The sequence below is a fragment of the Amblyomma maculatum genome, chromosome 1, assembly GCF_055883805.1.
Source record: "Amblyomma maculatum isolate TAMU_Amacu chromosome 1, ASM5588380v1, whole genome shotgun sequence".
Classification (NCBI taxonomy): domain Eukaryota; kingdom Metazoa; phylum Arthropoda; class Arachnida; order Ixodida; family Ixodidae; genus Amblyomma; species Amblyomma maculatum.
The window spans coordinates 286,740,299-286,756,439 of record NC_139344.1 but is presented as its reverse complement, the minus strand read 5'-3'; the positions used below and the strand labels follow the sequence as shown (position 1 = coordinate 286,756,439).

The 16,141-nt window shown below is 45.7% G+C and overlaps 1 protein-coding gene across 4 annotated transcripts in view; it reads right to left on the bottom strand.

The window, feature by feature from the left end:
- LOC146206757 (uncharacterized) overlaps positions 1 to 16,141 on the bottom strand; it is an 84,174-nt gene that overhangs the window by 56,804 nt on the left and 11,229 nt on the right. For all 4 annotated transcript variants that reach the window (XM_084591561.1, XM_084591563.1, XM_084591560.1 and 1 more), the window contains 3 exons: positions 10,167 to 10,313; positions 1,439 to 1,513; positions 134 to 271 (listed from right to left, as the gene is read on the bottom strand). In XM_084591561.1, the coding sequence (XP_084447687.1) occupies positions 134 to 271; positions 1,439 to 1,513; positions 10,167 to 10,313 (360 nt within the window). The remainder of the gene's footprint in view (positions 1 to 133; positions 272 to 1,438; positions 1,514 to 10,166; positions 10,314 to 16,141) is intronic.

The following is a 16,141-nucleotide window of genomic DNA, read 5'->3' as shown; positions in this document are numbered from 1 at the left end:
CCCAGGTCCAAGCAAAGTAATTCTCAATTTTCCTTCATCCATCCCAGTGATAGTGCGGCTCTAATGAATGCCCCATATGAACAATAGTCTGTGCCAAGCAACCTTAGGTAGCCATGCATATAAAGTTACGCACTGTCTGTTGACGCAGCACTGATCCCAACCAGGAGACTTTCAGGGCCTGCTCACTTCCTGGGTCGTGCAAGCTGTTGGCCAGCTGCTCAACCACCGCCAGCCAAAGCTGTTGCCACCAGGCTTCTTTGCAGGCTTCTTCCTGCACACAAGCTGCTCACCACTCAACCAGACACAAGTCAACATACAGCTAAATATTCAAGCTGACGAGAAAAAATGTCTATCGAAAGTCCCCAAATAAACAGCTGAAAACCATTTGCATTCCAATAATTTTATTTAATGAATACAGCTGACGGAGAAGCGACAATTTTTTGCATTTTTGTCAAGTGTTTTGTTTTGCCCACAGTGTCCAAGTATTCTTCCAAAATCTCAAGTGCTTCCACGGCCTATCTGGCAGTGCAACACAGCAGCTGCAAGTTTACACAAACGGCTATTTGCGTTTTGAAAAAGAAGCATCCTCAAAACGCGGCGGTTCAGTAATTCTATTTAAGCTGCTCACCCTCTGTGATGTATTCCAAATAATGTAAAAAGGTGCCATAAGGTTAATTTCGTGTTCAATGAAGAGTTTGCTCACTTTATTCAATCTGTATTTTATAAGAAAATATTCAAAGGTTTTCCAGCGTGTTAAAAAAATAAAAAGTGCTTTTAAGGACTTTAAAAATGACATTTCCAAATTAAGACTTTTTCAAAAATTTCAAGCAACTAAAAACATGCTACGCACTGTAAGACTAACTACAGAAAGAATAATTATTCTCTTCCCCCTTTTATCACATATCAAGCAGACAAATTTAGAAGGTGTCAAGTGCTTTGTTACATCAAAAGTACAGAGCAGAAAAAGTAGTGTCGATAAGCAATGGCTGTTCTTATGTAATGCACTGTAATGTAAATATAACAGCTGAAAATCACGCTGCAATTTTTTGAAATAAAGCAGACATTAAGCACTCTTCTTGTCTACCGAAATCAAAGGTACTTAATAATGCTCAAAGGAGTGCGAAACCTTCTGCACTGAGCAACACATGAATGACTTGAGCTTATTTCTTAGTGAGCAAAAAGAACACAGACATTAAACATCATTAAACAGCTGTGCAGAAGGAAAAAAACATAGTGGGCATATTTGTGTGAACTGCCACTGTCACAAGTAAACAACCTGCACCTTTATTACAGCATGTGCTTCACTATTATGTGTACAAATTTAGAGAGAACTTCGGTGATAACTGAATTAGGTAGCCTTCAAATAAAAAAGCAACATCTAAATTTCGATATCAAAATTCAAGTCATGCCCCTCACATCATCTGCCAGAGGCACATACCTGCATGCTCAGCACCAACTGGACTAAAGGCAGCTCATGCCAGGACAAGAATTGAGAACAGCAAAGCTTCAGTAACTGCAAAAAAGAAAAGCGCTTGGTGCGAGATGTGCTCAAGGTTAAAGAAGCACTGCATCCCATTTCAGTTGTGTATTCATTGTTTTGGAATGGCACGCAAGACATCAGTGAACATGGATCACCCTCAAGGTGGTGTCTTTCCCCCCACCTTGAGTACCTCGTGCAATAAAATTCCGAATTTGCCTAAATTTAGAAAATTCTTTTTCTCGTGCTTTTCAGTTTTCACAGCCCAATAGTGCCTATGACGCCATCAATCAGTCGAGACAATGGTGAGTTCACCAGAGACATACAAAAACAATAGCATAATGGCTACTTGTTCATTTTTGCCCTGCCAGCACTCAGAGGAAGTTGGACTAAGAGTCTGTTGACACGCGCAAGGAAAAACTGAGCCGAAGTATGGGGCTCAGAGTATCGGTGCCAAATGGTTTTATTCCTTTGTGTGCTCAGGCGACTGACTGACTACAGTCAACTCAGGCCACCTATCCTCTGTGCAGGCCTTGCTGCGGCTTACCCGTGGAATATTTTGTGTTCACTACTGCATCCCCCTTCCCCCCCCTAGTGAGAGGGCGAAAGGAACCAAAACAACAAAACACTCGAGAGAATTAGAGGTTGAAGCGATCTGGCACATTTAAACATCTGCCACCGTCTGTGGCAGGTGAGAGTGTAATGCGGGAGTGCAGTCTTCGCCGTGGTGGAATCCACTGCCATACGACGCACTTGTGCAAGGATTCCAGGCAACGGTGTGGATGTGGGTGTCGTGGACTGGGTTTCCCTGTATGCTGGTTTCAGTCTGTCAAGAGAAAGAACTTCTTGCTGGCTCCACATTTCGATCCTGAGTCTTCCACCCATGACGGAGAACTTGGAATGACCCATCATATGGTGCTTGCAGTGAACATTGTACTCCGTCCTTTCGTAGAAATACGTGAATACATGACTCAAGCTCGTTGCTCACGTGCCCTTCTCTTTGCGGGCTGTCACAGAGGTGTAGCTCACAACTTGTTCATGATGTCATGAAGGTGAAATGAATTGTCGCCGGCGGTAATGCGGGCTTGCCACTGGCCAGACATGAACTTAGCAGGCATACATGTAGACGTAGCAGCATGCCGTAGACAACTTCCGCAGCGCTGCAGCCAATGTCTGCCTTTAATGCGGTGCATATGCCCAAGAGCACAATGAGCAATGCTTCCACCCAAGAGTGTTCATTTGCCACGAGTACTGCTTTCAGTTTCCAGTAAAACCTCTCAATCATCCCATTTCTCATCAGTTGATAGGCTTTAGTCCTGATGCGCGAGACACTGACAAGTTTCACCACACTGGCGAACAACGGCAACAAAAATTGGTTTCCCCTATCCCTTGTATGAAAGAAGGCACACCAAAACGACATAGACAGTAGTCAACAAAAGCGTGCGCAAGTTTTGGCTGTAATGTCTGGAATCGAAATAGCCTCCACCTAATGCATAAAATGGTTGACCAAGGTTAGCAAGTACCTTTGACTCAGGTGATGTGTCAATGGTCTGACAATGTCCATATGAATATGGTCGAATTGCGCATCTAGTCTTTAGAATGTCTCCAAAAATGTCACAGTGTGACGCTGAACCTTGGAACATTGACACTACAGATACTCGCAAGTCCACTGCCGTTAATTGCAGTTGATCCCGGGCCACAAGAGAGGTGCAATCAGCAGCTTTTGAGTTGCTCAGGTTCCTGGGTGTGAAAGCTCATGTCATGATGCATATACTTCACAATAGAGGCAAGCAAGCACAAATGGTGAAAGGTTACTTGTAGATGTGCCGCAACAAGTCTCTCCTCCTCCAGGCAAAGGAAATCACTGCAGAATGAGTGACGTCGATGTTATCTGCAAATGCAGCAATTTGTCATCGTCGCTTTGAGCTGCCGCTACTTCTAAGGCGATTCTCATGGGACATTTATTGACAGAGCATCAGCAACAACATCGTTAACTCTCCTGATGCAGCGAATGTCCATGGTTAACTCCGATATGCAAGACATCTGCCGCAGCCCACGGGCTGTGTGAGCGCTGCCATCAGAATTGAGGGAGCGCAAGGCATATATGAGAGGCTTGTGATCTGTCATGATAAGAATTCAGTCCCTTTCAAGTAATAATGTAATGAAAGCACTGTAACACTGCTCAGTGGGTGTTAGTTTCAGACAAGAGAAAGCAATTGGCAGCCATATTCCTTTGTTGAGCTGTTGAAGGACGGCACCCACAGCTTCGCCCGAGGTATCGCCCATGACGCACTGTGGGACTCCCTGTTGTGGGTAGGCGAGAAGTGCGACATCAGCGAGGTGTTTCTTACCCTTTAAAACTAGCTTCGACGTCATCTATCAAGAGTAACGCCTTAGCAGCCCATTCGAGTGCCAACAGGAGGAGGCGGAGAGGATGTAGTGTGGCTATGCAGAGGTACGAAACGTCGTTAGTAGTTTACGAGACCAAGGAACTCACAAAGGTGACGCTTAGTGGTGGTGGGTTGTGGAAACTGCTCAACGGCTCTAACCTTGTCTAAGTGAGGTTGAATGCCAGTCATTGAAACAACACGGCCAAGGAAGGTCAGCTTCTCACCACCCAGCTCACACTTGTCGTGTTCACCAAGATGCCATGCTCAGCCAGGCACTGAAACACATATCGCAGATGCACCTCATGGTCGTCCAGTGAAGTGCTTGTGATAAGTATGTTGAGGTATGCATGACGGAAGTCGAAGCCATGCAAAACACTATTGATAAAAAGTTGAAATGTCTATCTGGAGTTCTGCAGGCCAAACAGCATCAGAGGAACTCAAACAGGCCGCCGGCATTGTTATCCCATCTTCAGTAAGTCTTCTGGAGCCACAGGGATCTGATGGCACGCCCGCAAGACATCGATCTTGGAGAACATTGTCGCACCATGTACATAGACTGGCTGTGACGTGAATGTGAGGTACCAGATAGCAGTACTAGACTAAGAGCTCGATAGTCCCCGCAGGGTTACCAGTCTCCTGGTGTAGACATTGAAACCATGTGCACTGGCAACACCCACAGACTAATGGACGGGAGGATTATGCAGAGCTCGAACAAGCAGTTGAATTCCTGTCATGCGATTTGTAGCTTTTGCGGGGACAGACAATGCGGGTGTGTGTAAACTGGTGGCATACATTGTGACTGACAGACATGCTAGCCTGTGGCGGCCGTGTCAGCTTAAAGCGGAGGATGCCGGTGAATCAAGTAGTGCCCAGCAGTGCTACGAGCATGGAGCTGTAGGTTTGATGCATGAATAGCTTCCTGCACACTTCTGCTTGTGAGAGGGAATTCTGCAAATGCCAGTTGCGGACACCAGCAAGCAATCCGAAGTTGCACAAAAAGTCCGCTCTCAGAATGGCAGCAACGACAAACATCCACTGAAATGTACTCGAGCAGCAGGTCCAGTGAGAGAAAGCATCGCCCGTACATCGGTATCCTCGTATTACTGACAGCTTGCAAAGGTGATGCACAAGGTAGTTTGCGAACGCCAAGCAATGCCAGTACTACACTGACTTCCGCTCCTGTGTCGACCAGGAAACGGGTACCCCTTTCGCGATTGGTCAGAAAGAAAGCCAGTGAATAACTGTCCAGCAAGGTAGGGGCACTGGCCCCCCTCAGTGCTGGCCCGAGGCATTTCCCTAATGTCCACAGGGCAGCACACAGTTCCGTGCAGCGTTGCTGAATTTACGGTGATATTAGCACGCTCTACGTTATGGTTGTGATATGATGCGCTGTCGTGAATGCTAGTTGCCACTCGATTTCAGCACCAAACCTGTGTCAAAGAGGTGAGAAATTCCATACTGCATCTCTTGCAGAGAGTTGGCAGGCAGTGCCTCTGCGTGCACTGTGGCGACTGTCGGCACGGCGACAACCATGAGTTTGTCAGTGAGCTCGGCTATCTTGGCAAAGTCTGTCCAATGCTGTGATGCCTATCCGCACATCTGGGGGAAGTCTCAGCAGGTACAGTTCCCACACTAAGCAGCTGCCAACTGCTGTCATGCTGCTGGCCAGTTGTTGAATGTGGCGTAGCAATAGGCTGAGTCGGCAGTCGCCAAGTTTGGTCTCCTGTAGTAGCTACTGCAGACGATCCAGCCCTATAGGAGAGACATGGCGGATCAGCATCTCTTTCAGCGTCAGGTAGGCATTCTCTGCGGGCAGAGCAAGAAGTAGGTCTCGCATTTAGCTGGAAGTTGTAGGTGGGAGGCTGCCCATCATGTGATGGGATTTGTTGCTGTCGGCAGTGATACAGTGTGCAGCGAACTGTGATTCAACTCGCGCGAACTAAAGTTCTGGGTCAGCAATCCAAAACAGAGGTAGTTTTATGTTGAGCACAGCTATCGTTGGGCTTGCGACGTTGCTTTGCTGACCCATGGCGATCACGTTCAAGTAACCAACTGTTGGCATGCGTGAGGAAAAACGAAAACGAAGCGTGGGATTTGGAGTCTCAATGCCAACTGGCAGGGTTGCCGTTGGAGAGAGAATAAAAGGAGCCAGAACTCAAGCCAAAAGTAGCCATGCCATTTGATCCTAGCGCCAAGTTTGTAGCGAATTAGAACAGAAGCAATATTGTAACTACACCTTTTCCTATTCAACAGTTTTGAACCAACACGAGAAATAGCATGAAGTTAGGCCAGCTTTCTTGGTCTTCAAGCGATGGATGTGTTGCAAGCAAATAAATGCATCAATAAATCTTCAATCTGTATGCACATAGCTTATCTGGAATAGATTGTGTTTCTGCCAGAGAATTTCAGCGCAATCAAGATAACAACTCAGTTGAAATGTTAAACGTTAGAGGTGTGTCTTTCTGGACCCGTGCATTCCTCGTTTTTGTCAAGTTCACAAAAGAGAGCATGTACTTTGGGAACAAACTGAAAGAAATACCGCATTTACCCACCAACGCGTACCTTTTTTTTCAGGGAAAATAAGTCTTAAAATCGCATGCGCGTTAGATTTGGGTACAAACCGAAACTGCCCTATAGCTGCCCATCGTCATCGCAATTATACGATGTGGGAGTTCACGTGTTACTGGCAACCATGGGAGAATGTTTGCTTGCCGTTTTCTGCGTCGCAGGAGCCATTTGCAACCGGTGTGGCGCTTGTCACTTGCGATTCCTCTTAGCGAGCATGGAACAAAAGAATTCACGGGACGAACCACCTCGCTTTTGCTACGTTTACGGAGCGAGTTCGTCATCCTTAGCAAGCCGGTGGTGTTCTCCGGCAGCCTCTCCGTACGATATTGTTTTTGAGAATGAATGCAGTGGCATGAAGGCACGTCGTGTCCGCCCCGAGAATAGCTTTAAGCGTAAAGTTATTCCGCACGCAGAAATTTATTTTATTTATTTAGAACATACTGCAGGCCTACAGTAGGCCCAAGCAGGAGGGGCGAATACATAATATATGCAAAAAGAACAGGATTAGCAAAATTGTGAGCGGCAATAGGCATGCAGCCAGTCATTTTGGTGTGCCAGAGACGTGTTCGCAACTGGTGAAGACCAAAAACTTCAATCTTTGAGTGCAAAACGTCAAGCAAAGGTTGCCACAGTCTGCGAGCGGAGAGGTTTCCCAACCTTGACGATGAGCTGGCCGATTTAACTGCGTGCCAGTCACCCCCGAGGTGCTCAAGGCCTCTCAAGAAGCCAATTCAAAGCAAGCCAGAATTGGATAACAAGATTTTCACTTCGTAGACGGACTGGTGTGTGCCAGAAGGGGCCGGAGGATTTCGAGGAGAAGCAGATTTTCTTTCAGCGATACATTCTATCGTTGCGATACTGCAACGCATATCAACTTGGGCAGATGCAAACGCTGACCAAACTCCTGTTTATTATGATATGCCCGCCAATACCACAGTGGAGTCGACTGGGGTGAAACAGGTTCGGAAATGCGGAATTTCGAATGCCATGGACGGCACTGAAGACTAGATATGGTTGGAGAGTGAGATGTCCGAGAGTGACAGTGAATAAGTTTGGGTGAATAAATTGCCTGCTCCCACCTGAAAATGTAGAAATGGTTACACATTTTTTTTTTTTTTTTTTTTTTCGGAAATCACATTCACGTTAGAAGCGGGGCTTGCAGTTTTTTTTTTTTTTTCGTTCCTCGAAATTGGGCGCGCGCTAAATCGGAGTTTGTAATTTTGTTTTGTAATTTTTTTTTTGTCGTAAATTGGGTGCGTGTTAGAATCAGGTAAATACAGTAGGCAATCAAAATTTTCGTGTGCGTTGCTCCAAATGGAAAAAAATTGCATTCATCAAGTGTCTTTGTATGACGCTGCTGCATACGACAAACTCAAACAAGTCTGATCAAGCACATAGCTGTCGGGCAGTCATATTGCTTTTACACATCTCGCTCTTCAGAGCAAAAGGCAGAGAGGAGAGCTTCACATTTATGCAATGGGGCAAATGAGGTTTGCACCATAATATAGGTTCTTCAGGGTCCAAACAAAGCGCTTGGTACATTTCACTGTGGTTCGATAAAATTTTAGGGTGGCTGCCCCAACCCTTCGCATCCACTTGCCATCGTAACTGGTATTATAATGTGGTAATATTACAAAAGAAGTGCTTTAGATTGCGAAGTTCCCCAGACGGTAAACCACGTATGCCTCGAGTACAATCCTACAGGACTACGAAGTACAAATACGCAAATATATAGGCTCCCAGCAAGATTCTGTCGATGCACCCAGCAGCTGGGACAATGCACATACATCATTTACCATAACAGCAAAGCCTGGAAAAAACTTCCAAGAGCACTGCAGAATCTGCACTGGAGAAATGCGAAAGCCTGAGCATTGCTGCTGAACACAGTACATTGTGCGCCCCTTGTATAGCTTTTGCTAGCAAGGCCAGGGCACGTGCCACACAGTGGAAATTTCCTTTCCCTGGCACGGGTTCGTTGCAGTGCACCTGCAAGTGTGGGATTGGAAGGTACACCATCATTCCTGTTGCATGGTGTTCCTTCGCCCGCGTTCATTGCACTGCTCCTGCAAGTGTGAAATTGGCAGTTGGCGTCGCTCATTGTCGCACCCTCTACGTTGCTATGGGGATGGCAGGAACCCTAAACAAGGAGAACATCTCACGAACAGATCTTGCACACGCGAGATTTCCCCATGAGCCAAAAAAAGGCTGTCTTAATAATGGATTGTCATTATTTGATTGGTATTCTATTTCCCATTACTAAACGTGGTTAGTAAATGCGCCAAAAGAAACGTTCGAAGTAGCCGAAAAATACCCAGAGAGCCACACTGAAATTTTCATCGCCAGACAGCGTCTTAAGTTAGCCAATTTGGCACTAAGTACCGACTAACAGCGACCCTGCCAACTAGTTTTATTCCTGTGTACTAGTCCTCTTTTGGATCATCACCATCATCCTGACTATACCCACTGCAGGGCGAAGGCCTCTCCCATATTCCTCCACGTAACCCGGTCCTGTGCTAGCTGCATCCGCTTGACCCCTGCAAACTTCTTAACCTCATCCGCCCACCTAACTTTCTGCCGCCCCCTGCTACGCTTTCCTTCCCTTGGAATCCAGTTTGTTGCCCTAAGCGATTATCGGTTATCCTTTCTTCGCGCTACATTTCCTGCCCGTGCCCATTTCTTTTTCTTGGTTCCCACTAGAATGTCAATGACTTGAGTTATTTCTCAGACCCACTCTGCACGTTTCCTATCTCTTAACGTTATCCCTACCATTTTTCTTTCCATAGCCCTCTGTGTTGTCCCCAACTTAAGTAGAACCCTCTTTGTTAGCCTCCACGCTTCCCAGTTGACTACAATTGACTACGATCGGCTATGCTCTGTGCCGGGATTGTTGCGGCTTATACATGGCATATTTTGTGTTTACTACAAGTGTAACTAAACTTTTAAAAAAATAAAAAGCAGTGATTATGTTCCACGTATGCCTCGCATCCCTTCACTGATGGCTCAACTCACCTGCAATGGCATAACTATCATTTGGCTATTGAAACAAACAAACAACATGAAAAAAAAAAATGAATAAATTATTTAGCAGGCGTTGACAAATTTCATGTGCATACTAGGGTAGAATGAGAGGAAGAAGATGATGACACAGTATGAAAAAGCACTGAACAAGGGTTGAGGGGGAGCCCAGACGAAGAAGAGTCCCCCTCTTGAAACATTCGCTCGGCTTGCGAACTGAGGCTCTCCCTCAACCGTTGTTCAGTGCTCTTTCATTCTATGCCTAATAGTGTCTCTTGGACCATTCCAAGGACAAAGAAATGCAGCTAAATATTTGATGCTCCTACTCTTTTGATTTTGAACACCTGGTATGTAAATGTGCCCCAAAATAGCACAGTACATAAAATGTTACTGCATTTCAACAAACTAACATTTTATTTAGAAGAATATTTACTTCCAGCCTACTTCAGAAAAATGTGTTTTCTCACTTGAGAAGTAATCACTGATTGCATGAAACAAAAGTGCTCCCTTTCATAAATCTGCATTAGCACAACCAACGCTTCACTAAAATTACACTGTTCACTACAACCTAACCCACACATAATGCAATAAACACATATCTATCCATCCGTGCCTAACTTTCAACTTGCACAGAAGCCAACACTGCCAAAGTAGGCCTACCAAACACAAGGTATGCCAAAAGCAGGGTGTCACAGAAGCTTGAGCACCATACTTACCGCATGCGGTAAACCATCCACAAGGCTACTGCTTGCAAGCAATGAGTGCATCATGGTTGCTGCTGCCACAGAGGTCATGAGCGGTATGCATCCAATTAAAGAGGATGCTTCATGCAAACTTGTTGCAGTTTCATCAGGTGCAACTCCCTGCAGATGTTGAATAGGAATAGCTCATTTTCCACTCCTGGGGCACTTTTCACACTTCCAAAAAGGTACTGTCAGCCACAAAAACAGCATTGTTGTACCATCTGCTGTCACACAACATGATGTTGAGCCCACACCATGCGCGCTTCTCCACACACGCCCTTTCTCTGCTACAGGGGTTGTCTCACCATTCCATTCCCTGCGATGTACTTTCGACACTCGTGGCAGTCGACAAGGCGGTATGTGACCATCACCACTGCCACGACGGAGCTCCTGAGCGTCTTTTACGCGGCATACCTTTGAATAAACGAAATCTTCCAAGAGGCGTTGCTGACCGAGCACTAATCACCTACTGAATGCTTCTTTTTTACCTTTTTAGATGCATTGGTAATGCTTCGCCTCAAAAATCGAGCCTCAACACTTAAGATCCAACATTTCATGTATGGCACTGCCATGGAGTCTTGATTGCGTATACATCCTGCAGGCAAGCATGATAACATGATAAATTACTGTTGCAGCAATGGTATTTTCAGGAGACCGAAAAGCAAAAAGAAGCAGTCTGCTGTGTGATGAGAGAAAACAACAATATAAAAAAAAATTAATGATTCAAATCACTGCAGACCACTTCCCCGAGCCATTAAGACTGAAGCAAAACTCCTAAAGGTTATGTTCATAGCAAATATCACTCCAGTTCATAATAGTCTTCCCTGCGATGTTGGGAAGGTACAGTCGTTGTAAACGGCAGAACAAGCACTAGAGCAGAGTTGAAAAGAAATAAATTTCATGTTCAACTGGCATGCCTTTGAAAGGTAACGTAACATATAATCAGGCAATGTTGTGTGCCATGTAAAAGGTACCCACAAGCTTCATCATTCATCACACCAGCCAAAGCCGGCTTGCAGCGATGGTCACGCGGCTCCTCAATGGTTGCCACAAGTGTCAAAAGCATATCACAAGGAAGTGAGCAACAAGACATTCTTAAAAGTGAGGAACAGACAAGCATGCGCAAAATGTGCAAGTTCCATTAGCCATGACATGGAGCTCTATGGTGGCAGATGGCGCAGCAACGCAGTTTTGTTTTCCTCCGCCATCCCGCAAACTTTTGTGGCCAACAGTACATGAGCACAGACACCAAATTTAGGACATGCAATCTATTCCTGTAAAGATGCGCAAGACATCGGAAAACCTAAATAGCCACGTGCAATTTTGCCCACACCCATAAGCAACAATAAGATATAGATGAATTTGTATTCTCGTGTTGTTTTAGTTACATTGTGGCTGTGACATCAAAGTTTAATTTAAGTCCCATAAGGCATACACAAAGAGAATACTATGCCTGCTTCATAATTTTGTCATTCCTGGTGCCTCAAGTAACCTGAACTGAACCGGATGTCACAAGCTATTCGCCCGCCACATCAAACAAGAAAACATGCCATGCAAATTTGGAGTCATCATCACTAAAAACAAAAAGTATAATACCTGTTCTCAAATAATTATCAAACAAATGAAGAGGAATCTTTGGTTGCTCTTAGGAATGTTTATCCTGTCACTTGTACAAAAATTTACACAGCGTGCTTTTCATTTCGCAAGTAATAAAAAAAAAAAAAAGCCCCCCCAACACAGGATAACATAAATAAAATAGATGAGTAAGAAAATTTTATCAATAAGTCAGAAGGGCAGTATAAATTTCATCACACTTCACTTGTACTGAGTACACTAATCGCTGCCTGCCTCCTGGCTGACACATGGCCGCTCCAGCAGCATCTCCTTCGCGCTTGCGAGCCGGCCACATCGGGGAGACAAGCAGGGAGGGGTCTTGGCATGCGTGCAATGCTTGAGCTAGAAAACCACAGCCATACAGTTCCATGAAAGATGGCCATTCCTCAGGCAGTGTGCACACCCAAGGCACCAGAAGCCGCCGCTACCAAGCTTGCTCGTGTTTATCTCTCTCTATCCCTCTTTTGCAAAAGTTGCTATAAACTCTAGTCTCTACTCTGCGACCGTGTTGAGAAGTTCCTCGCTCATGGAGCTCCCACGCCCTGAATATAACACTGGCAACAAGTCGTAGTATTTAGAACGAGTGCAGTTCGAGGTCGCACCATGGCTAGTGGAGGAATACACGACGCCATCAAGCCTTTTAGCGGCAAGAATTGGTCATCATGGATTCAGCGCCTCACCTTCTACTTCGGGGCAAAAGATGTCTCCAACAAAGCAAATAAATGTAAGTTTCTCTCGATGCTATGCGGAGCGGACACCTGCGAGACTGCCTGCACGCTGGTTGCACCAAGACTTCTGGAGAAGTCAGCTACGAAGACTTAGCCGCACTTCTCCAGAAGCACTTTTATTCTAGACCCCCTGAGCTGTACAGCCAGTACATCTTTCAACAAAATGACGAACTGCCTGAGCAATCAATCAGCAGCAACATTACAGCCCTCAGAGAATGCTAATGACATCGTTTGCAACATCAATTTCTCCGGCAGAATGTCACATGGCCATTCTAAAGAATCCCATCATGCTGCCCCAAGACATGCTTCGTAAGAGATTTGTCTGCAGCATCCGCAATGAACATCACCAATAGAGACTGTTTGTGGAGAAAGACAACATTTCAACGTGGTTTTGACTTGGCCCTATCATCAGAAAGTGTAACAAGGCAGCAGCAAAGACTCAAGGGGGCAACGAGCTCCACAGATGTGCACAAGACTTCCCAACCCAAAAAAAGAATACAAGAAATCACCACAGCAACGACACTGTTATCGATGTGATTGCTGACACGAGGTCCATACCTCCAAGTTCAGGACGGCGCAACACTGTTTTTGCTCCAAGAATAGCCACAGCTATATTTGCATCACCCGAAAGAAGAAAACCAAGGAAGGGAGGCCCAACATTAAGCAAGGAACGCACAGTGGGAATGCTCAGTTCACGAGCAACACCACTCCACACAGCGATCGTGCTATGACCTTGACACAGTGAGTGAGCAAAAAACCTGCCCAAAATTCCTTATTGACATTAATATTGAGAGGGGTCTCTAAAATTCGAAGTTGATATGGGTGCCGCAGGTTCTCTAATCAGTGAGGCTACGTACTACCAAACATGGCCAACAAATGCCACAAAGCTAAAAAGAGAACCTTTCGACTTGGCAACTTGGTCGGGAGAGGCATGGATCAGCACAAGTTCCAGTCAAAGGACTGAATGCTACCTCTGCTGGTAATGAAAAGAACTGGCTGCAGCTTGCTAGGACGCGACTGGTTTTCCAAACTGCACTTGCGCATGCACAAAATTAATCCGGTCGCAGAGTCAAGACCAGAGCTGCAAGCGGTTACTGCACGCCATCCCAATGTATTAAGCAAGTCATAGATGGCTACAAAAGGCCCTTGGTTCATTTGCGCTTGGAAGAAGGTGCGACACACAAGTTCTGTAAGGCAGGTCCAGTGCACTTTGCCTATCATGAGCCAATGAAGGAAGAGCTCGGCTCTCTAAAAGCGAACTGACACAACATACTGAAATGGCCACACCTTTAGTGTGGGTGCGCAAGAAAGACTAAACATTTCGTGTTTATTTGGTAGCAGCTACAGGAACACCGTTAACGCAGTGGCCAAGTAAGACAGCATATCCCCATATAGTATTTGCAAAGTTGTGCAGTATGTTCTCAATGCTCGATCCCTACTAGGCTTACCAGCAGCTAAAGGTCGACGATGAGATAGCTGCATTGCTCACTGTCAACACCACCAAAGGAGTGTTCCAAGTGAAAAGGCTTCCTTTCGGAACGTCCACCAGCCATCTTCTAGCACACGATGGAGACAACACTGGCAGGAATTGCTGAGATGGGTATTTACCTTGATGATATTAATGTCGGAGGAAAGGACACTACAGAGCATGTGCAATGCCTATTCAAAGTCTTGTTGAGGCTAAGCGAGGAATGTCTACATCTCAAACAAGAGAAATGTTGCTTTGGCACCCAGTCAGTCGAGTTTCCCAGACACTAGATTGATGCATAAGGCGTCCGTACGACCAACAAAAAGGTCCAGGCAATCTTTCATGTCCCTAAGCCAACCGGTAAAGACTTTTCTGCAGGCTTTCCTAGGGCTTCTGGCATTTTATGACCATTTTCTAGAAAACAGAGCTACGGTTGCCACAGAGCTATACAAGCTTCTGAGGAAAAATATACCCTGAATGTGGGAGCAAAAGCACCAGACCGCTTTCGATGCACTCAAGCAAATGATTCACTTTTTCACAGTGCTTGTGCATTATGAAAAGACGAAGCCTGCCCTATATATAGATGCGTCACCATATGGCGTTGGTGCGATTCTTGCCCAGGAAAAAAAGGTGTGTTTAGCAGAAACACCCCAATTGCATTCAGTCGCAAACTTTAGGAGCTGCAGCAAAAAAAGCTACTCTCATATAGACAGGGAAGGTCTCGCAGTAATTTTTGGCTGTGAGACATTTTCAGCAATACATCACTGGCCGGCACGTGATCATATTAATGGATCACCAACTGCTCCTGGGCATCATGGGAGAAAAAAGGCAGTTACTTCAGGTCCTGTCGCCAAGGACGACCCGATGGATTCTAAAGTTGGCCAAGTATGATTATGATTTGGTGTACAGACCTGGACACCTGCACCAAAATGCCGACGCACTTAGCAGACTGCCACTAGCCACCCAAGTAGATGAGCCATATCCCCCTAGAGATGTACTCGAGCTGGCTTCCAAACCAAGCCTCAAACTTCCTCCCCATCAACTCGCAAAAATGACCAGAAAAGACCTATTTCAATCCCACATAATAAGGCCAGTATCAAGTGGAAATATGCACAGGTTGACCAGGCAGAAATTTTCTACTTTCTCAAAACTTGGACCTGAGCTGTCGCTACAAGAAGCTTGTCTTATTCGAGGTACCAGATTGGTCATCTGGCTAAAGCAAAAAAAGGACCACTCGATTTGGCACACACAGTCACAGGGGCATAGTGACCATGAAAGCATGCACTCGAGAATATTTTTGGTGGCCCAGTGTCAACGACAGAGAGAGGCTGGTAAAAATCTGTACAGTTTGTGCTGCCAGCATCAAAGAATGCCGCCTGAAGCACCACCTCCCGATTGGAAGCATGCGACAGCTCCATGGCATACTAGCCATGACGACCTTGCTAGCCCCACAGCGGGAAGCATGCTGCTAATTGTTGGCGCGTACGGCAAGTAGTAGATCAATTGTACTGCATGCGAAATATACTGATGGACTGTGTAACCTGTTCCTGACCGTCGGTATTCCTGAAAGGCTGGTGACCAATAATGACTCATCCTTTGTTTCAACGGAAATGAAAAATTTCCTATCGAAGAATGAAGTAACGCACATTATGAGTACTCCCTATCCTCCAACCATCAATAGGCAAGCAGAAAGAATGGTCTTCGAGACTAAACAAGCACTGGCCGAGGATCAGTCTGGAACATTTGTGTGCAGACTGGCTCAGTTTCTGCTCAAGCAGCACACAACTGTTTCAGTAACAACGGGCAGAACACCAGCCTCACTAATGTTCGGACGCAAACTCTCGAAGGCACTCACACACATTCAGCCACGAACTGCTGAAAAGGTGACCTCTGATGACAGCGTTACGAGAAGAGTGGCCATAAGACAATCGGTCTTTTTCCACAACTTCACAGGAAGTCCTGCTTGTATTGAAGGTTTGAAGGAACCGCATTGAAGAAACTGACATCGATCATGACTAATCAAGACAAAAAAACAAGAAGGTTCGTCAGTACCTTGAACACAAAGCCAGGTGCTGAAGCCTACCCTACGGAAGATCCGCACCCAGACAATCAGACAACCGGACCTACAGCAAGTGAAT